Source organism: Anabrus simplex, chromosome 1, assembly GCF_040414725.1.
Source record: "Anabrus simplex isolate iqAnaSimp1 chromosome 1, ASM4041472v1, whole genome shotgun sequence".
Classification (NCBI taxonomy): domain Eukaryota; kingdom Metazoa; phylum Arthropoda; class Insecta; order Orthoptera; family Tettigoniidae; genus Anabrus; species Anabrus simplex.
In genome coordinates this window covers 1,679,165,092-1,679,189,063 of record NC_090265.1, presented here as the reverse complement: position 1 = coordinate 1,679,189,063, position 23,972 = coordinate 1,679,165,092, and the positions used below count along the sequence as shown (strand labels likewise).

At 40.2% G+C, this 23,972-nt stretch overlaps 1 protein-coding gene across 1 annotated transcript in view; it reads right to left on the bottom strand.

Annotated features, from left to right (window-relative positions):
- The window catches only part of unc-13, a 312,040-nt gene that overhangs the window by 191,041 nt on the left and 97,027 nt on the right, over positions 1-23,972 (bottom strand). Inside the window, exon 10 of the mRNA XM_067138400.2 lies at positions 4,396-4,502. Coding sequence (XP_066994501.2) covers positions 4,396-4,502 — 107 coding nt within the window. The remainder of the gene's footprint in view (positions 1-4,395; positions 4,503-23,972) is intronic.

The following is a 23,972-nucleotide window of genomic DNA, read 5'->3' as shown; positions in this document are numbered from 1 at the left end:
GGACTGATGAGGCTGCAAAAGAGAAATAATCGTGGAGGAGATTGTTCGATTGTTAATGGAGAATCAGAGACTTGGAGGTGAAAGCCAGTAGCTTATATGAAAATGATGTAGGCTATGTCTCCTATAAGACATCAGAAATATGGTATATAGTGCAGTATATTAAATGTTTAGAGAATACTGTTGCAATAATAATAATACTGGCGCAGGTCTTTTAAGTTGTCAGTCACACCGTAGGATGACGCCAAACAGTGTCGAAACTAGTTCCAAGTGTAAATATATGTTGTAAATAAACTATAACATTTTTGTATTGAAAAGGTGGACCCTTTTAAGTTTCCTATCTTCCATTCTCAGTTCAATACGGACAAAAATGAAATTCTTAGATTTAAATAGGTGACCTGCATGTCGTGAGTTTGATGAATTCTATGATGAATTCTAATGCTGAAATTTTCACAAACCAGCCTTGAGCCACTGGAATTAACCAATGAGGGTGAAGATCACTGACCTGGCCAGGAATTCAACCTCGGACCCCTTGGACCATAGGGCCAGACAAACACTGTTCTGATACTATCAGACAGAAAAGTAGACAGACACTCAGTCATAGACACCTGAACATAGATCATAAATTAATAGAAGTATTGAAATTATACTATTCAAGTACGGTAAATAATTGAATCAATAATAATAATCATCATCATATGGCCTCAGCTACAGTGACAGATATTTTGATTTAATGCCATCTAGACTGCCTGTTTATCAATTTCAACGTTCCATTTTACTCTTCCTGATGGCAAAGTAAACCAGAATTCTCTTGGGTAAACTGTAGCTGAGTTTAAATTAATTTTGTCCAGTAAACACAGATTGGGTCATCAGGCATTTTCTACATGTCAACATTGTATGACATGGATTGTTGAATTTCCAGCCTTCAAAAATCTGACTATCTGTGCTGCTTTTGAACCCATGATCTTGTGATCTGGATGCTGACACTCTACTACTGATTCAATAAAAGTATGAGAACTTCATGTTTCTGGAATGTCTGTCTCTGGGCTGATGACCTAGATGTTAGACCCCTTTAAACAACAAGCAAGCGAATATCTGCCTGTCTATTAAGTTTTCAGTAGAAAGACTGGTTGGATTCTCGGATAGTACTACCAAAGGTTATGCAGTTATATAGAAACTGCAAAAGCCGATGGTGGCACAACAATGAGGCGTACCAGGCATGAGAACGAGTGAGATAGTTTGTCATTGTTTTCCTCACTGAACCAAAAAGTGCTATTGATGCATGATCAGCCGTACGAGTAGCACTTTTCATTATATCTAGATGCACTAATCATGCTCTGAATTTCATTACTCAGCACCATCTCTACCTCAGCAGTTTCCATTCTGTGATAGTCATAAATGAGACCGAGATCTTAGTGGAAGCTACTTTTGTTCTAGCCTGTGCCAAGATACAAATTCAAAAAATACTACATCCATCAAGAAACAGTAATAAGTGGAATCTGGAATTCAGTACAAATAATTGAATCTATACTGGTTATATAGTATATGGGAAATGAATGGTAAAAGGAAGAGTTATTATGAAGTGTAATAAAAATACATGAAAGAATGTTGTTAATTATAATAGAGGAAAAGAAGAAGACAAGTTTTAGTACCTGATGGCCTCATTACACAGATGTTTAATATATACTATATATTTATAAATGACTGGGATGGTTGAATTAAATCAAACCAATCAGAAAAGGACACTCAACAGAATACATATCAATAATAATAAATTTCCTCAAGAAGTTCTGCAAGCTTAAGTAATTGCCATTTCAATTTTAAAGTGATGTATTTTTTCCCGTAATGCAATAATTAACTTAAATCAAGTAACTTACTGGTAACCAAAATGAAAATAACATCTGAGTACAGTTGAAATGATACTAAACATTTGTACTGACGTAGACTGTAATAGTAGGACCAATTACATTTTAATAAACAGGCCATAACAATAAGATGTGGCCAAACTCTCAGGACACATTCTCACACGTAGAACAAACTATGTAATATGGAAATGGGTCCGGAAATGCTTCCATGTTAGAACTCATTTTCTATAACCCTACATAGTACATTAATACTGGAAAACACACAACTCTTTTTTTAAATGAAATGTTTGAAATGTCCTCTGATAGTGGTGATACATGCATCAACCTGCCATCTCATTGAATCCTGGATGTGCTGATGTATCCCTGAAGTATTGAAGTATTGTATCAATACTAATGAAGGACATTTTGAGTATTTCATGGAAGAAAGGGTTTCATGTGGTATGCTGGTACTTTCTGCTCTCGTGTGTTTCCCATGATTAATACCACTCTGTAGAGTTGTAGAAAATGAATTCTAACATGGACATTAAGCATTTCTGGACTCGTATAACATATTTTCTTCTTCTACATGTGAGGAATGTGTTCTGAAAGTTTAGCCATATCATATTGTTACACCTTGTAAGTACATTTTGTGTTACAAATTGAAAAAGTGATTCATTGATTTTATTTGAAAAATCATAGATTCAATCCCATGGTCGGCCACCCTCAGGAAATTTTTCTACCATTGTTCTTCTGCATTCTTAGCAGATGCTGAAATACTACAGATCCGAAGATCTGTTATTTGTAAATATTGACATTTTTGATAGAAAATCTATCTCTCCTGTATGTTATCAGTATGGCATATATGCATAGTTTGGTCACGATCACAATTATTGATTTAAGGGGTCATCAACCCCACTAAAGTAGTTTATTTAGAAGGAAGTCATTTTCAAATTTTATTATCATCCCAGTTATGAATAGTTTACAATTAAAGAAAGATAGGCAGTATCTGAATTCTGGCACTGTTGTATTTACCAACACTATGACAGTGAAAGTGGCTGTAATATTTTAAGTAAACAGGCAATAAAGTCTGATGATTGGAAGGATACAATGGACTGTAGGGAAAAATATTTTTAACAATTTATTTAACTGGAAACTGAAAATGCACAAATACTTCTTGATTTTACTAAAATGGAAAAAAGTGTGGATATCCTGACGAGCTTGTCTGTTCCATTTTTGCAATTTTTGTGTATTTTTTGTTATTCATATGGCTTTTATATTATTTCTTTGCCTTTTAAACTGAAACATATGCAAATTGCATTATCTTCTAACCACTGTTTAAATGGCACTGATTGAAATATGTTCTTAATACCTCATGTTACATCATCAGTAACTTTCTTCAAATCAACCATTACTGATTTAAGATATTAAAAAAAAAAAAAGAGCATGTGGTAAAGTTTATGGAACTTCTCTTGTTTTCTAGGTACGGGGATCAAATAAAATGGGCCCCAACTTGATATCATATCTTCAACAGCTAAGGGGTTAGAGGTTTTCCACTTTTCTGATAGTTTTTTTCCAAGAAACGGCCTCCTTAAGATTTTTTGGAATCCACCCAGTCAGAGTTTTAGAATGAGATAAAAGTTGTTAAATTAGGCCAAGTAGAACTCTAGAAATAAGTACTAACATATGAAGCCTTAGTCTTTTGTATTGATTCTTATGTGATTGAGGATGATCCATTATAGTACAAATGAACAAAAATATACATAGGACTCACTTATGAAAATATTTATTCACTTGGATCAGCTGAAAACTTTAGTTTGTTATGACTGATCTAAAACTGACGATGTGCTCAAAGTGTTCTACAGTACAGAGAAGACTAAAACACTTCCATTATTTTGAATACTGGGACTTGATTTATGGAACTAGTTCACTGAAGCCTAGAATTTGAGAATACCTGTACAAGTATTTTTGTTGATACATCTCCTGTCACTTTGAGTGGCGACCCCATCGTACTAATAGCCCATATATGATTCATTCATTACATCCCTGACCTGGTCAATGACTGGAAAATGGGTTGTAGTTTTTTTTTTTTCTTCACATTTCCTCCCTTTGATCTTAAATGAACCAAAGTTACAGAACCTTCTATACTGTTTAATGAAAATGCTAATATCAAAAAGAAAGATTTTGGTATATTGGTTATGACAGTAAAGAAACAATAAATATAATTCACAAATCCAGAATGATAAGGACTAAAAATATTACATCAAACATAAATGGTTTACATTCAGGCACCTCATTATAGACAGGGCTCTGAATTAACATGATTCCCAACATTTTACAGGGAACTTCCTTGATGCACGAAAACTGGGATGCTGTATTTCTATGCTGATAGAAACTGGACATCCTTCAATTTGTCACACATCAAGGATGTTCTTAACAAGTGAAAATGTTCAACAGTAGGAGGCTGTCAGTATTCAACACGTACACAACGCCAACAAATAAGGAATCAAGGGAATACATTGTAATCAACAGTTGTTCGCTTTAGTGTCCAACAAACCTGTGATGGCTATTTTTGCAGACCACTTGCTCGTGCCATCCAATACGGACTGTTTCACGGCTTTCATGTGCCCAATGTGACTTTTCTCTTCCACTCCAAATACGTTCCTGTGGTGCATGGGGAAAAAATTACACAAGAGCAGGAATTTTGGTCAAGTTATGAGTTTGCTATTTCTGACTTTATGGTGGATATTTGAGATGCAATCTTTGAAACTACATACTACTTGAGGAAATTAAATGGATATTCAGGATCTGCTGCCATATATGAAAAGGAGAGAAAAATTATGAAAGGAGAAGTATTCATTAGTATTCATAATAGAGGCTACGATAAGGGCAGGGGGAGAAAATTCTTGTAGTATGATGTGAGCACAATTTATTACACCCATCTTGTCTCTCTAGTACTCTGTTTTTCATTTTTCTATTTGAATTATATTTTTTACTTATTTTGAATTGGAAATATAATGAAGAAAATCTTGATACTATCAACATTTTAGCTTAGGGACACAAGCGCAACTCCACTTCTGTGTTTTAACATAATGTTTTTAGACTCTCATGTATTTACATTTCAGAATTATGTGATACTTATTATTTATTTAAATGCAGTTATATAAGCTTATAACACATGTCTCCAAAATATGTTAATATTTCTAATATTTTGTCTCTATGGCAGAAAATGTAATTTTGGTCTTCTGCCCCTGAGATGACATCTGATGGAAGAAGAAGGAAAGCTACGATGAAAGGAAAAATATCCCTGAGATGGCTGACCATTCAATCAAATCTATGATGAATAAAAATATAAATGTCTGATGTTTGAAACAATCCCTTAAGCTTTATGTTAAGTTATAAATTCGCTGTAAATAAGCCATTTTTGAAAGTATTTTCAGAAATGCCTAATTTAGACTGTACCTACTGTCAGAAATTTAAAATTAATATAGGTTACAGTATTTTTAAACTTAGCCTACAAGTAATAAAAATCCTCCCAATAGCCACTGCAGCTGTCCATCCTGCAGATGCTATCTTTGCCACTAGCGGCACTGCAATACAACCTCAAAATAATGATCACATCAGTTGGCAGTAATTTTACACATTGTGTGCTTATGAGTGAAGTCATTATATTATAATGGTGTACTATTACATGCCATTTTGCAAACAAGGCTCTAGAAATATAGTTCATGGAACAAATTTTCATAAATATCCTTGCCAAGAGCCAACCAGAAAATTATGGATGAAAGCAATAAGCAGACAAGTTATATACGCAGACCATATGATGGCGAAAATTAGGTTACTTTGTATATAATTGCTCTATTTCCTATTATAATAATTTCCTTATTCTGTTGTGTTGGTGAGACCAAGCATAAGTTATAGAACTTAATGACCACTCCGTTATGAGCAATAATCACTGTCAGTGTCGAGAAGATGTATTGCAAAATCAGTTGTAGCATTAACACCCTGAAAATCTCCTAATGCTGGTTCTTTTCCAAACAATTCTTGTGCATCTGATGCTGTCTCCCCAATCTGGTATCTCCAGTGGTAGTAATTTAGTTGTGTACACAAAGTTACATGTGCAACATATGAACTCACAGAATAGGACAATATGAACACTGTGTAGGACGTGCAAGACAGAAAATATCTGCACAGACACACTATTAAGAGCAACTCAAACAAAATCTCAGATAAAAAAATGGTCGACTACAATTTGGACTTGCTGAAAGAAATTTAAAAGCAAAGTTTCTACAAGAAAAGCTTAAAGTATTTCTACAATAAAGTGCAGATGGAGTGATATAACTATTATATGTTGTATTAGCTGACACAATAAGTCACCGGCAGGTTAAGGATTTATACTAAATAGCGAACTGGTAAGCTTGACTTCTAAATCTAGCATCAAACGACCATGCATGTTTTACTGTAAAGCAGTTGATGACGTACAAGGACTTGCATCACTGGATGGACTGGGAAAAGATATAGGCCTAGCAAACCTTCTGTGCTTTGTATTCGTTGGACTTGCTTTGTATCTTAAAATTCATGTGGTGTACTTTCTTACTTTCTTACTAGGGACATAAAGTTTGAAGAATTTCATTAACTTACTATTGTAATTATTGGTAAAGTGGAAAAGGCTTCTTCTACTGTTGTATGTGTAGTGGCAGATAATTATTATGTGAAACTATTTTATTTGCTTTCTTACAGTATCACACCTCTACCCATTGTGCCATATACCTTGGATAATTCACGCAATGTATTTCTCTTATGATCAGTTTCATATACAGTAATAAAAAATTTAGGCTTGAAGAAGCATTTGGTCAAGGATAGGAAACCCATATCTGGTAGGTTCATCAGAAAGTTGTACAACTTTCAGGAAGACATGAAAGTGAAACTAGTAAAAAAGACTGACACACAAACATGTCTACACAATAACCTTTGAAAAGAAACAGATTCAAGGAGATATAGGAGCAGAACCATATGAAAAAATGAAGAAACTATCAGAGAACAGAGAGGAGTGGAGGAGGAGAATTGCTGCCAACCAATCTTTGGACTGAGAGAGAGAGAGAGAGAGAGAGATAGAGAGAGAGACACACGCTATTGAGTTCTTGAAGCCAGTTATTAAATGATTCACCATCCTTAAGGTGAAGAACACTTTTCAGTATATTTGCTGTCATTGTAAAAGGAATGAAGATGCAATGTATTTCTTCTCAGTTGATGATGAAAGGCTCGAGTGACTGGAGAACGACTTCACTTCCTATCTGGAACTAAAGAAACTTATGAAGAAGCTTATCTAACAACAAAATCTGTCAAGTATCTGCCGGAGAGTGGCTTCCATTTTGTGCTAACCAGAAAATTTTCTTCTGATGAAGGAGTAGTTACCATAAATTAGTTGCATCACACAACTTGCAGGTAGCAATTACTAAACAAATGCTGCAAGTGTTACATAGGCCCTGCATAAAATTCAAACAACTGGACTCGTTACTGTATCTCTTATCCGAAATGTAGCACCTGAATCTGCCTGAGTGACAGGATGGTAACATTTAACTCAACAGGGAGATGCACCAGCTCAATGTTTCAAGCAAATGAGCTGCCAGCAATGAATTGAAAGTTAGCAAACAATTTTCATACACAATTGGAAAGTATGGAAAAAGAAGCCAAAAGGGTGTTGTGCTTTTCTATGATGAGTGCTGCAGTGGCATTGGAGGGTATTTGGTAAGAGTTGTCCAAGACCATATACCATGTCAGGAGTGTCTTGATAAAATTAGTAGTATCCAGAGTCCGTCTTCTGTAACTTCATTAATAAAAATCTAAGACAGAGGTGGAATCCAGTAGGTATCCAAATCTAGGTTTTGTTTCACTGCTGAAGAGACTGGAACAAGTAATAGACAAAATGATGTTGGTTATGCTAGGCAGTCCAAATAGGCCTATAGTATAACCATTAACCGAAATACTGTTGCTAATGTTGCTAAAAATCTTGTTCTACAGTTCCTGAGGAACTGAGCAGAGTAATATTGCAGAAGTTTCTTCAGCCCTCTATCACTAACTACACTAATGGCATGACAGATGAGTCACCAAGATTACTTCTTGAAAAGAAAACCAATTATGAGGAAAAAGAATCCAGAAAACTTGTTAAAGTTGTTCCTTTCCTCTGAAACTATATAGTACGGTATTAAAAATACCCAGTGCAAAATCTACCTTACTCTTTAAATGCCAGCATTCGTTTGGATATTTACGCATGCTATCTGATAAAGGAAACTCATAGCTGAATTGAACTCATAGGGGTAAAGGGCAAACATTTATTATTTTCGAAATGACTTTCAACCTATTAGGTTGTAGTTAAATAAGCTTATATTAGGTTGTGTTATGTACATTTAGTACGTGTAGAAGAGATGTTAAGTACAGAACAAAAATGGTCATGAAAATATTCAATATTCATTTATTATTTTCTACTTCATTCTACTTATTAATATATTTTGATGTTCAGTAAATCTGTGTTGGTTTTACCTCCCGACAGGAATGATAGTGCATGTTAGTGTGAGGTTGTATCCCAGCGCTGCAGTGGTAGGCGGACACTGTTTTTGAAGAGAATATCAAGTGAGCAGGCTTTATATTACTTGTTGGATAAGTTTTAAAGTATGGTTTGTTGTTTAAGAAACTGAGTATAACTTTTGAATGAAGTTGTTTGGTATATCCGTATTTTGGTTACTGTACTTTTTCACTGAACAGGTGAGTATAAAAATCATAACAAACCAAGGAAAATAATTAAGAGGGAAGATGCATATGAAGCAACAAGAACTTGACTGAGTAGATTCTAGGATTACGGTATGTTAAGCATGATAACATGAGAAGATATAATATTATGTTCTGATGGGATGAAGCGTCAATATACAACACTAAATTGCTTTGTAATGGATATGAGAAGCATGGTAAAGTGCATTTCTCATGATATCAATAAAGTATTACAATACCTATTCTGAAAAAAAAAAAAAAAAAAGACTTCTGACTAATTAAAAATGCAATATTTATACTTCAAAGCTGTAACTTGAACTTTTGTTTGATCTGAATGACTTGCAGGTAAGAGATTTCTACTGTACATCATGAGAGATTTCCCTTTGTTGAAATATGAGAGTATCATGAAAAGTAATGGAATAAATGTGAAGTCCATTCTGTGCCTTGAGTGGACAATAACGAGTGCCATCTTTTTTGATATTAATTAAATATTAAGCAAAAATGCTCATTAATGCTCAGAGGATGTTTTTATCTGTTAGTTCTTTGGGTAAATACTGTACCCTATTTTAAAAATATAAAGCAATACCATCAACTGGGGTGATAATGGTCGAAAGCTAGGTACGGTACCCAGTCCAGAATACCGTACGGTACTAAAAGCTAGAATTAGGAGCAGGTTCATGTGTTATCTCATAAAAAAAGATAAATCTGTCTGGAATTGAGACAAAAAAAAGGTTTCAAAAATGTATTGCATACATGAATTAGACCTCCTATTACTTTTAACTAGTTTTTAATAAAAGTTAGTCTCCGTAGTTGAAATTAGGCCTACTCTTTTAAGTTCAGGAGTGAATGTTAGGCCTACTTACAGATTTGATTCTTGTTTATGTTTAATAGTTTTATTACTGTCTTGATGACCAAAATGTTAGCACCATTTGCATCTTCCACTCCAAGATTTTGATTACCGGTGGGGAAAAGGAGTATTTAAGGTTATGTGGTGAGTGGTGGTGTAAGATTTTCTGCAGTGTTCTTCAGGTTCCTGTGGTTTCATTTCATTTTCTTAATCCTTCTTTCTTAAAAACACTATCAGAGATAGTTTTCATGGCCACCAATCCACTTACCTTCCACAAATCCCGTTGGCTGAGAGTTGACACCACCGTCGAAGTGGCCAGCCTTCCCCTTTAGGGGAGGAATGAAAACATTACAGTAGTAGTACGTACATTGAGGAGGTGAGGAAATGCTGCATTTCCCACCTCGCCTACACCGCGCTTCTTACCTTTGCCACTTCTGTGTGCATTGGGCCATAGAATCCAAATCATTATGCTATTGAGTATCCTTCATTGTTCCTGGAGAATCTGATTGAATGCTTCATTTTAAAGACTGTGCTAGAACTATTATTAAGAAGAAAGGTTTGCCCAAATGGGCATTAGATTATAAACTAGGTTTTACAATAGTCACTCAATGACTTTGTTCTCGTTCGGCACACGGTTATATGATCAACTATCAACTAGTACTAGGTCAAACTCGAGTGCAATACAGGTAACATTTATATTCAATATATAAGCAATTTCCCTTCACACCTACTTCTTCTACTGCTTTTCCCTCACCTATTGGGTTGTGGGTGCAAACTGCGGCGCACATGTGGATTTGGCACTGTGTTACGGCCGGATGCCCTTCCTGACGCCAACCCTATATGGAGGGATGTAATCATTATTGCGTGTTTCTGTGGTGGTTGGTAGCTTCACACCTTAGTTTTCAAATTAATCTTTCAAACTTCCATAGTTAAATTTACCATCTGGACTGTATTACTGGCATTAACATCCCACAAATTTTTTAGGCAGCCTATCAAGAACTTTTCATAAATAAAAGTAGGTAGCCTACAGTTTCGGTATTTTACTTGCGTGAAATTGTAAAACCTCAGAAAATCATTTCGGAAGGAACCAACTGTCAACGGTGGGGTTCGAACCTACCCTCTTCCAAATCCACCACCTTCCCAATAGAAATATAGCAAAAGCATACTGTATTTGTAGCATGTACCACTTGCAAAATTTCCTCAGTAATTCCAGCACCAATGAAGATATTGAAACGAAATTTGAACAAAAATACTTTCGGTGAGAGAGATATGTCGACAATAATACTGTAATCTTTTGGGATTTGGTCATGTCAAAGAAAACAAAGATACATTCTTTACGTTTTGCGGAGTCTTTGCCCCGCGTCTTCATAAGTGAAAACAAATATGGTAGATAAAAACACGTTAAGTCCGCTTCTGTAGCGTGATTAGCTGCCACCCCCAGAGGCCCGGGCTCGATTCCCGGCTCCGCCACAAAATTTGAAAAGTGGTACGAGGGCTGGAACGGGGTCCACTCAGCCTCGGGAGGTCAACTGGGTAGAGGTGGATTCGATTCTCAACTCAGCCATCCTCGAAGTGGTTTTCCGTGGTTTCCTCCTTCCCCTCCAGGCAAATGCCGGAATGGTACCTAACTTAAGGCCACATCCGCTTCCTTCTCTCTTCCTTGTCTATCGCTTCCAATCTTCCCATCCCCCTGCAAGGCCTCTGTTCAGCATAACAAGTGAGGCAGCCTGGGCGGGGTACTGGTCCTTCTCCCCAGCTGTATCCCCCGATCCAAAGTCTCACACTCCAGAACACTGCCCTTAAAGCGGTAGAGGTGGGATCCCTCAGTGAGTCCGAGGGAAAAACCAACCCTGGAGGGTAAGCAGATTAAGAAGAAGAAGATTAAGAAGAAGAAGAACACGTTAGTCCACGACAAAGACTTGTCTAACAACGACGGTTTGAACTGAAAATACAGTACTTGACCGTTGGTCAGGTGGCTCACTATGCGCAAACCCTCCGAGTGAGAAGTGACGACGTCATCTTAGCTCACAATGATATGAAATGGCGTATGGCTTTTAGTGCCGGGAGTGTCCGAGGACATGTTCGGCTCGCCAGGTGCAGGTCTTTTGATTTGACTCCCGTCGGCGACCTGCGCGTCATGATGAGGATGAAATGACGATGAAGACGACACATACACCCAGCCCCCGTGCCAGCGAAATTAACCAATGATGGTTAAAATTCCCGACCCTGCCGGGAATCGAACCCGGGACCCCTGTGACCAAAGGCCAGCACGCTAACCATTTAGCCATGGAGCCGGACAGCTCAAAATTAGACTTCCCTGTTACATACGTCTGTATATTGCGAAATAGGCAGCGAGGTCATCACTAATCGGGCAAGCTAACTCCGGTAAAATTTTAAACCGAGATTAATACCCGTTATCCGAGATAATGTTGTTGGTGAATACGAACTTAACTGTTATCTCGGTTTACGTAGCTTTAAACCAAGATACAAAGCTTTTACTCGCGTTGGTGAATACGGGCCTTAGCATGGGCGCCCGCAGGATCTTTTCCAGTGGTGGGGGGGGGGGCACATTAACAATTTTCTTGAATATAAAAACCAATATAACGTCAGCAACATTAAATTGTTTACAGAAATTTCTGCTTATAACAGTTCCTAGATGACTGTCAGTAAGTTCAGTTTATGAAATAATCTGGTAGGCTATGATATTGAACAATTGAACATCAACCATTTTAGAATTCCAGGGGGGGGGGCAAGCGCTCCCCCTTGCCCCCCCCCCCCCCCTTGCGGGCGCCCATGGGCCTTAGTAGGCTAAGAGAGAGTGATGGGCATTTGACTCCGTTTAAAGCAATTTTATGTTGCAAATAAATGCATATTTCGGCCATTTTTATTGTTTAGGTAATATTTTGCTCATTTTAATGGCATAAGGCCATATATCGTTATGTTTTGAGTACTTTCAATTTTAAAATTAAGGCGTTGTTTTTAACAAGGTACATGTTATCTGCGTCGAGTTTCAGATACTGTAGTAAACGCAATATATTTTTCTTTCTCTTCCCGGAACAGACAGTTGCTGGTTTGGAATTGGAGGATGTCGTTCCATTAGATATATTTATCTCAGAGACAATTAGCAAACTGGGAAATTCCATGTTATCTCTCGCTCAGTTCATCCTTGACGGGTCCAATATTAGAGCACTTCTTTTTTTCACCACCAACAAAATTCAATAGATTGGTCACACTTATAGTAGCCTACTGCAGTGAACCCTAGCATGTAAAATTAAGAAATTATGTGAAAGAGTTCGGTGAAGAGATCTGCACTAGCCTACTGACGAACAGCGTGAGAAGTTAAGGTAGCGGTGGTCAAATGATTAAATGTGCAATAGTAATGCGCTAATGCTAAGCACGAGGGCTGCGTGAATCGAAAGTCTTCTCAAGAGAGTGGTCAGGCACTTTTGTCTTGATACAGCGAAATCTTTGCCTATCAAACTTGCCTATTTCTCAAAAGATCTATGCGAAATGTTTGTATCTGCCAATATTCCGCTTAATAAAGTGAACAACGAGCACTTCCCGAAAATTCTTAATTTCATACACAGTGCAGTTGTTCCCGGACGAGGCAACATAACAAAGAAAGTTATTTGCCTTCTTGTTAAGACACGCTTCGGAAAATTAGAATTAGTGTAGACAACAATAGCATCTGGGCATCCGTTGATGAGACTACGGATGTTTGTGGAAGGCATGTTGTGAATGTTGTAATTCACACGCTTCTCGTGGATCGTCCGGGTCATGGGCGGTTTGTATAGGGGGGAAGGGGGAGGCTAGACCTGGGGGTATGTAGTATTTTTTATATTTTGGAAGATGAATGGCGACTTGTATTCCACGGTAGAATTCCACACACGGTATCCTCTACCACTTCTACGTAAGACCGATTTTTAAATAATTTCCTTGAAAGAAAAACACCTGACGATATTAGATTTTTTCCTTTCCCTGAGAGGTTGGGGGGAGGGGGCACCTTGCCTCTGGGCATGGTCGCCCATGGTTTGGGTGATGCATTTTTTACTTCATTCAGAGGTTTTAGATGCTGCTAACCATTCCACAATTGCAGTACTGACAATGCCACCAAACGCATGTGGAAAGGTATATAATAATTATATAATTTCGTGTGGCTATTTCTAGCCGAGTGCAGCCCTTGTAAGGCAGACCCTCCGATGAGGGTGGGCGGCATCTTCCATGTGTAGGTAACTGCCGTGTTATTGTGGTGGAGGATAGTGGTATGTGTAGTGTGTGAGTTGCAGGGATGTTGGGGACAGCACAAACACCCAGCCCCCGGGCCATTGGAATTAACCAATGAAGGTTAAAATCCCCGACCCGGCCGGGAATCGAACCCGGGACCCTCTGAACCGAAGGCCAGTACGTTGATTATTCAGCCAACGAGTCGGACTGTGGAAAGGTGAAGTTAGGCGAGAACGAATCTTGTTGTTAGTAATCGATACTGTACCATACGTAGTGAAAGCGGCAAGGGGACTTCAGGTACTCTTCCCAATAATGGCCCATTTAACGTGTCTTATTCACGGGTTACGCAGAGTTGCTGGTGAAGTAAGGAAAACTAGGAAAACTGATTAAACAGTTCTACTGCGTTAAGCCACGTCCACCATCGGGTGAGCACTGGCGGAGGAGTAAAGAGAAATGTACTGCACTGCGAACTCTACGAAACTGTGCGAGTAATTGTGTTTGCTTTTGAGAGCAGTGAAACAACCTCATTAAAAGTTGTGCAGGAGCTGTTTTCCAATTATTTGTCGGGATAATTAGCATTATTACTTAAAATTATAGAAGTCTGTCGAAAACAATCTCTCGCCTGGGTTTGGAGTTATGTGAGAGTTTGGAAATAATAAAAGACAAAAGGAATACAAGCATTGGGTAGTGCGTCAGTCACGGTGAAAAACAAACTCAGTAAGCGTGTAGACGAAGGCGACCCACAGCTAATCAGCAGTAAACTATGTTTAAATACGCGTCTCTGGCGTCACGTGACGTAGAAAGGAGTTTCTCGTAGCACAAGAAAATGCCTAGCGACTTCGAAGGTGAATATACATGGTCCTGATATGCAATGCGCGTAGAGAAAAAGACTAAGACATACGTACAATTATGAACTCAATATAGGCTACTTCCTGTTAAGCAGCGTCTTCTTATACCAACAGATATTAAAGAGCATGCTAATACTTCTTCTTCTTTTTTTTACTTCTTAGGACAACCTACTTAGAACTGCACTTTACGGCCATGATAATGAATGAATTTTGGAAGTTTTAACGTACTGTAATTCTGCCAGTTTACATGATTAAATTATCGCTAATTACTGTTTGGCACCGTACTTACGACGTTTACTGTTAGTAATATTCCATGCAATGCATAAGTAATATTTTACCACTTTTTAGGTCATAATTAACTAGTTTTTAGGGCAAATTTGCTTGCCTGTTTTTTACTTCTTTGGGATCGTTTTTTTAGTCTGATAACCTTGATGCCTCTTTCGCAACACACAATGCACCGGAAAGAAAATTCTTAATTTAAGCTGAGATGGCGTCGTCACTTCCTTCTCTGAAGGCCAGTGCACAGTGAGGCATTTGCTGACGAACGAGAGTATCACTTGCAATAGACCAACGGTCAAATATTTTGTAGTTCAAACTATCGTTGTTAGATAATAATAATAATAATAATAATAATAATAATAATAATGCTACCGGGCGAGTTGGCCGTGCGCGTAGAGGCGCGCGGCTGTGAGCTTGCATCCGGGAGATAGTAGGTTCGAATCCCACTATCGGCAGCCCTGAAAATGGTTTCCCGTGGTTTCCCATTTTCACACCAGGCAAATGCTGGGGCTGTACCTTAATTAAGGCCACGGCCGCTTCCTTCCAACTCCTAGGCCTTTCCTATCCCTTCGTCGCCATAAGACCTATCTGTGTCGGCGCGACGTAAAGCCCCTAGCAAAAAAAAAAAAGTAATAATAATGCTATTTGTTTTACGTCCCACTAACTACTTTTTAAGGTCTTCGGAGACGCCGAGGTGCCGGAATTTAGTCCCGCAGGAGTTCTTTTTCGTGCCAGTAAATCTACCGACACGGGGCTGTCGTATTTGAGCACCTTCAAATACCACCGGACTGAGCCAGGATCGAACCTGCCAAGTTGGGGTTAGAAGGCCAGCGCCTTAACCGTCTGAGCCACTCAGCCCGGCGTTGTTGTTAGATAAGTCCTCCTCGTGGTCTAACGTAATTTTTCTTCTGAAGACGCGTAACTAAGTCTCCACGAAACGTAAATAATTTTTTCTTTGTTTTCTTTGACATGGCGAAATCCCAAAGTATTATCATGCGTATTAATAAGGGCTCAGCGACCCCGCATCCGCCGGATTGGAGTCATACCGCCCCATGCGTCGGTTGCCATTGACACCAGAACACTAACGCCTACGTTTGGAGTGGTGGCTTGCCGGGGAGGCATGGACAGAAGACGACTGCCGTCGCACCATGTTCAGTGATGAGTCCCGCTTCTCCATAACCTCCGATGATCATCGCGTGCGGGTTTGGCGGCGTCGAGGGCAGAGGACATATCTTGCCCATATTGTGGAAAGACCCACAGGCGTAATCCCTAGCATCATGGTGTGGAGAGCTATAGGATATGCGTTCAGGTCATCTCTAATAGTGCTTAGGCAGACTTTGACGGCACAGCGATACGTCACAGACATTCTGCGTCCGCACGTCCTACCACTTATGGCACAGCATCCTGGAACATTGTCCAACACAGTAAAACACGTCCACACATAGCACGCGTGCCTATGGACTGCCTAGAAAATATTGAAGTCCTTCCGTGGCCAGCAAGATCCCCGGACCTCTCCATCATAGAACACGTGTGGGAGGGCATTGGAAGGGGACTCCGTCCCAGTACCAACCTGCGGGATGTGGAGGGACAGCTGTAACAACTGTGAACGAATTTGCCTCAGGAGAGGATCCGAAGGCTGTTTGACGCCATTTCGAACCGCATAAGGCATTGCGGCCAGTAGGGTGGCGGAGGGGGGTGGAGGGTGTGCAACACCCTACTGACCTGGCGTCTACATTCTACCTGTAACTGCCAACGGCCTTGTCTCTTTCATCCCATGTGTAATCAGTTCAATAAAGGCACATGGTCTTTCAGCATATGTAGTGTCATTCACTTTCAATCACTCCTTCTTGGTGCTTAACTTTTTTGTCACGCAGTGTATTTTAAACTACATCGCTGCATTCTACTTCAAAATTTGCAAGTGGCTTAGCGATGCGACAGGAACTGGCTAGGAATGGGATGGAGTCGGCCGTAGCTTTTATTAAAGTACAGGCTCTGTATTTTCTTGTTTTTTTCATATTTAAGAAAATGTAATAAACAGGAGAAGTGGGTTCGATCGCACAGATCGCGGTCCTTAATGAGTACTAGTAATCTCATTGACCATTATGCGATGTACTACTATTCAAGAATATGTAGTCTTCATACAGTATTCCAACAATTTCAATTAAATAATTTGGTGAGCAAATTAAAGTTAAGTTGTAAGACCTTCTTTTCATTTAATATAAATTCTGCTATCTCGAATTAAAACTGATATCGAGACATTTCAATGTACTTCTCTACTCAGTTATATCGCGGAAGGCACTGCTGTTAGTAGGCCCACATTAAATTCCTTCCAGAAATGAGTTCGGAGATAATTATATTTTATGGTGTTGTTCCAGCTTCGCATGACAAATTACTTCGGGATTATAGTTCATATCTTAATTTGCATTTTACACCATTCATGGTAACGATCTGAAGAATTAGTCTCATGGAATTTGGTGCTGGTGTTAAAAGAGATGACGATTTACTTGTGACAGGGTTTGTAGCTATGAAAACCACGGCTATGTTTGCTAATGTTTTGCTTATGTGATTGCCCTTGTGGTTAAGCCTCCGTAGCTCAAATCCCGGTCACTCCATGCTGGACAGAGCGGAGGCGGGACAGGATTTTCTCCGGGTACTCCGGTTTTCCCTGTCATCTTTCATTCCAGCAACACTCTCCATCATCACATCATTTCATTTGTCAGTCATTTATCGTTACCCCTATCATTGTCCTCCCCGCTAGATGGGAGCTTCATTCTTTCCATTTCTTATCCGGTCGAATGTCTGGAAACAGGCTGTGGATTTTCATTTTCATTTCCCTTGTGCATACTACTTAGTATGCGAGTCCCGAGATGTTTATTATATATTTACTATACCGGTACTGTAATTTTTCTTCAGGCAGTTACTTAGTAATTATAGAAATCATTAGTCTATCGGTGTCAAGATATTTTAAAATTTGTTTACCGATTTATTTTACCGAGAGTCGTCTGAATCCGTGTTTTTTAAGTGACTTGAAACGTCATCAGAGATCCTATCCCGGGTAATTTTTTAAATTCAAAGTTCCTGATGTTATGGGATATCCAGAATGTAGGGACATTTTAAGTTTACCGATCTGAAATTTGAGTGATATTTGATCTGATTTTCTGACTGTGAATTACTTCCAACTGAAAGGTAATTCTATATTTTACTATCATTGTAAGTTTTTGCGTAAACCCGGAATGGTCTAAATAAAATTAACATGTACGTAGCGAAACACATTGGTGTGGGACACACGGTATAACATTTCTGACAATACTGCCTGCATTTATATATTTTACTTTTCATCTGTTAGAAACTCCTTTCGGTGAGACCTGTTCTGTCACACAATTTCCGGTGTCTCACATTCGTACACGCTTCTGTCCCACAGGCTTCAGTGCCTAACGATCTAGGTCGACGCTACGCAGACAGTCTCTTAATTTCGTAATTAGGCCCCAGAAAGGGAAACTCCTTTTAGAGATTTCAGAAAAATCCTCTGTCAATGAAATCAACAATATACTACTACTACTACTACTACTACTACTACTACTACTACTACTACTACTACTACTACTACTACTACAGCAACAGTTAAAATGTTATAAGTATTGTTCATATTAGTAACAAACATCCATCTCTCTCTTCTTATGTCCACGCATTTTTTCGGCTGGGTGGCGCTCTTCTCAGCTTCTGCTTAGTCGGCCTAAGAACAATCTCAAGGGCAGACGCCTAGTTGGCTGTCGCCTCCCTCCAACAAAATGTATACGTGTCTCATCAAGAACGTGGACACCTCTCATTCTCCAACTGCCATCCGAGATGAAATACGCCGTGGAGCCTACGCTGAAGCAGTTCTCCGCCTTCAGGATGGCCACTCCGGTCAACCTTCTCCCGACGTCGTGGCCTTCTTCCGCTATCCAGGACCGGTAGAAGGCATCATCTCCAATGGCATCTGTCTTTTTGATGTCTCCCATGAAGCGGTCCCTACTCCGGAGCATCTGCTACACCAAATGCTTTCCCTTCCCGACTTCCCCTTCACTCCCATTATCAGTCACACCACGCCCTCTCCTACTACTACTACTACCACCATCACTACCTCTACCCACTTTTCTCAGTCTTCTTCCTCCACTGTTACGTATAGTCACTCCTCGCCTATTACGGCCATACCTACTTCCCTACCTTCGCTTGTCTCCTGTCCTCCCCCGCCCCCTGCTGATATGATGACTCCCGCAGTCGCAGCTCCGCCCATCTCCTGCTGCAACGGAGACTCTTCTCCCTCGGATAATCCACAGTTTTCATCACCGAGCTGCGTCATCCGTGGGATTGACCCTGCCGTCACCGATCAGGACATTCTGCATGAACTGCAAATGGAGGGCATCCCCGTCAGCCGGGTCTTCAGAATCTTCAACGCAGGTGGTCCGACCTTCATGGTTCGCCTAAGACTTTCTTCCTTTGCCGATGTTGATCATCTTATCACCTCCGGCGTCCCCTTTCGAGGGCGAACCCACCGTGTGGAGCCCTCTCGTTCCCCGCCGCGGCTCGTCCGTCCTCCATCTTCTTCACAACCCTCTCCTGTCCGTTCTTCTCCCCCCACCACTTCTTCTCGCCCTTCCCGCGTCCCGCCACCCACCCCACCACCGCCCCACACCACTGTCCCTACTCCATACACCACCTTTACTCTGCCGCCTCTTCCGATACTGGACCTCCTACGTCTACTGGCCACTTCTGTCAGTAACCTGTCTACAACTCTATATTACTTCCTTCTACAATATTATCCCGTTCCTTCCTCCCACTTTTCACTGAACCCGTCACTTTCTACTACTCACTATTTATAATCTATGTCGTATGTAATATGTTCATGTAAGTCTATGTAGCACTTTTCTGTCATGCGCGCCCGAGATGCCTTACTAGGCCTATATAATACATTCTTCCCCTTCCGGTATTGGTTGGGGTTTTGCTCGTGCGGGGTCCTTTGCGGGTCTTCCCTGGGTTCCGTCTTGCTGTGACCGTTCCTCTTACGCCTACTTCACGCATTTTTCTTTTATGTATGTACGATACATACACTCTCTGTGTTTTATTTCTACTTTCTTTCTCTTCTTCTATGGCCAAAGAGCTGCTCGTTCAGCTGACGGCCCGCCTGCCACAGTCGTGGCGGGAATGAAATAACCTGTGTAGGATAGGATAGTAACAAAATACATCAAACTGTTTGATATTACGTTTGATTATAGAATAGTTCTAACATATTACCAGTAAAAATATAATTATAGCATTCAATTTTATTTTCATCATTCATTGGTTAACATTTACCTAATTTGACTCGTGGTAATAAGGCAACAACTTTCTACGGTACCGATAATCGATTGATGATGCCTTTCCTTCGAAAGTTGTAGAAGAAAAAGGCTTAAATGGATTTATTTTTAAGAATGCTAAAGGAATATAATTCTCTAAAATTCCCTAATTCATGAATCATTCTAAAAATCTCTCAACCCTTTTCAATTTGGAAAATTTCTACGCCTCAATCCGGTGTCATGTGCGAATGCAGACAAATTTTACAAGTAATTAATGCTTCACTTCAGTCTGTGGTCCGAGAGATCGTTTCGGTTACCGGGAAAAATAATTGCGCATTTGATTAATTTTCACTTTCTTCATACTTGGTTTCTCTTTAAATATTGAATATTAAGTTATCTGATTGAACTCCAATATGGAATTTTATAGCGAAAATTAATTTACAACGCGATATATCCCGAATATGTTAGCTCTTATACAAGTTAGTTAACTTGTGCGTACCTTACAAAGTGTTCTCTCTTCTCCATCACGAAGAAGAAATTAGTTTATTGATTCAAACCACTCACACTTATGAGTGAGTTGCATGTAGTGTTGAAGAAACGCTAGCTGCCAATACTTGATTAGGAAAGGTAATGGAGGAGATGGCAGCAGGTAGGAGATGAACACTGTGGAAACACAAAACTAAGGACCGTATTCTTTTATATTTTAGCTGATTGATCCATTTTAATACCATGGATGATGTCTTGCACAGGAAAGAACTGGAGCTGGCAAGTACAGATACTAAATAGCTATCATTATATATTTACAAATTTTCAGGTACCTGTTTGAAATATAAGTAATATTGAATGACTTATTTTGTACTGTAGGCAACATAAATCACAAATGGATGACGTTTGATTTTTTTTTAGAAATAAAAGGTGGCGTTAACTATGTAGTTGTAAAAGTATCGACACGTTGCAGAGGTAGAACTATAAAGAATACAGTAGATTCCTAGATTGAATGTAACCTATTGCGCTTTTCAAAATTTTAGGAAACATGTTTCACTAATTAATCTCTCCTACTAAGGTACTACACGAAATTGTAAAAACAAAATACATTTTTGAGTGAATACTGGTCCTGCGGGAAGAAAATAAATAATTATTTAACATTTGAGTTAGTAGTACGGGAAACCTGCAGTTACATCATGCATTTATACTTGTATAAGAATGTAGGAGGTTCAAGCATCTGCATTACACTTTAAACTGACGCAAACAACACGCCGAATAGGTTTTAGCAGTTAAGTGTTTCTCGTCAACTGACCCGAAAATAATGCCACAAAATCTTTAAGCGGGAAATGCTAAAACCGAAAATGGAATAATAAATAAATAAATAAATAAATAAATAAATAAATAAATAAATAAATAAATAAATAAATAAATAAATAAATAAATAAATAAATCAATCAATCAATCAATCAATCAATCAATCAATCAATGCGCACCATGAAGTGGTCATTGCAAAACTCGGCCTAGTTACATCTCAAGCAGACAGTCAAATGATTAGTGTAGTGACGTGATTAGTTGAACGGTTCTGCCACCAGAGGGCGTGAACGCGCTGTCACCTGTGACCTATATAAAGGCTCGTCGACGCTACTCGAAAATCATCTTCAGGGCAGCCGACAGTAGGGTTTGAATCTACCATCTCCCGAATGCAAGCTCACAGCTACGCGCCCCTAACCGCACGGCCAACTAACTCGGCGACACACAAGGAGATAAACAATTAGAGTGTCCTCCATACATGCATATGTAGCACCAACGTTTCAGGCCCCTGTGTCTGCCCGAACCAATTCCAGGCGCTCGGTCGAAGGAAATTTAGTTTCACTTCGCTCATTACGTTTTGTCCCGCTTTTGACACAAACCCATTTTCGATTGCAGTGCTATTGTAATCGACGAATGCAGACTGGTACGGACTGGAATCGAGTTGTTTTTAGTGATGAATCCAGGTTCTCTTTATGTAGTGAAGACGGCCGTATGTGTCCAGAGACCTCGTGGTGAGGACTGAATGTTGCCTTTGGTGTGGCGCGACGTACTGTCCCCATGTAGCAATTAAGGCTTTCACGGCCGGCGTTACAAATCATGTCAGCGTTTTCCGGGCTTGTAGGCCGTGGTCCAGGAGCGAGTGAATGTCCCGACGTTTCACCGAAGACTGCGTTCCACATTGTCAACGGTTCCGACTGACTTCCATACCAGCGAAGCTCTCAGTGGAATGAAGCGCAGTTGTAATTCCACCTCATTATATAGTGCAGTATACGGTACGCTGCTCGCCTATTGGCCGCCATCAACGATCATGGTCATCAGATTGGCTACCCCTAGTAGTGATACAAGGGATATTAACAGCACAGTGAACTAGTGCTAGTTCCTGACTCCCCGCCAAGCCCTTCACCCCCCCCTCTCTCTTTCAACACTTATCTATTTATTTCTCTGCATTCTCACAGAATATGGCCTCCCCCGGTGGATTGAGTAGCTGGGGCCCATATTCTGATTTTAATCTCCCCTTTGCTATCAAGTTCAACACTTCCCCTCCCAGCCCCACTGAAAACTACCTAGTCATTCCTCCACCCTCTGACATCTCACCGAGCCGCCTCAGACTTCATCGTCATAGCATTGCCTCTGCCTACCTTGTTGAGGAAGAGGAAACCCATCATAACGTCTACATTCTCCCCACAGACCCGAAAGCCTTTTCTACTCTTTCCTACAGTCTATCTGCCAGAGGCATCCCGTTCTCCCCCTCTAACAAACCACATCAAGAGTCTCCTAATGCAGCAGAAGAGGACAGCAGTAACGTAGAGCTAGAGGAAAAAGAAGAAGACAACTCTACCGTCGAATCAGAAGAAGACCACCCCTTCAAACGTCCCTTCCACTACACTCACAGGAACTCCTCTCTCCCCCTAGTCCACAAAAACACCTTTCTCATCATCCCCCTCATCAACCCTGGTCATATCACCCTCATCCGGAAATCCTTCATCCAGTCTATAGAACCCATCATCAGCAAGCATATCGCCGCAGTAGAGGAAATCCACTACAACCACATGATCATCACTCCCCTCAAAAACTGTTCGATTCCCGTAATTCTAAATTGTTTCCGTCAAGCCGATATCCCCACCCCTATCCAAATTAATCCAATTAATTTAATTAATGTTACTTGCTTTACGTCCCACTAACTAATTTTACGGTCTTCGGAGACGACGAGTACTGGAATTTAGTCCCGCAGGAGTTCTTTTACGTGCCAGTAAATCTACCGACACGAGGCTGTCGTATTTGAGCACCTTCAAATACCACCGGACAGCCAGGATCGAACCTGCCAAGTTGCCAAATTAATCCAACTGAAAACCAAGAAGTTCAAACAAAATCCACCTCACAACCCCCACCTCCAAAGTGATCACCTCCGCTCAACCACCCATCTCCAGACCCTAGCCCTAAGCCAGATCAACCCTCACCCATCCTCACCAATAGAGCCACCCAGACACGAAGAGTTCGTCGCAAATCTGCACCGAAGGTCTCTTCCCGCCCCAAACCAGCCCCCTCCCGCCTCAACCTCCCTCCAGCCCCCGCCTCTCCCTGGTCGTCCAGTGTTATAATTGTATACAACTGCATCACACCACTGCGTCGTGTAAGAATTCTACCCGCTGCAATAGGTGTGGCGGCCCCCACCGCCACACGGATTTTAAGGAGGCTCTTGACCAGGCGAGGTGCGCCAACTGCGAGGGACACCATGCTGCCTCATTTCCTGGGTGCCCCTTCATCAAACGGGCCATCAGGACCCACTATAGGCACGCCAGACATCTAATCCCACCAAGTCATCCATCACCACATTTCAACT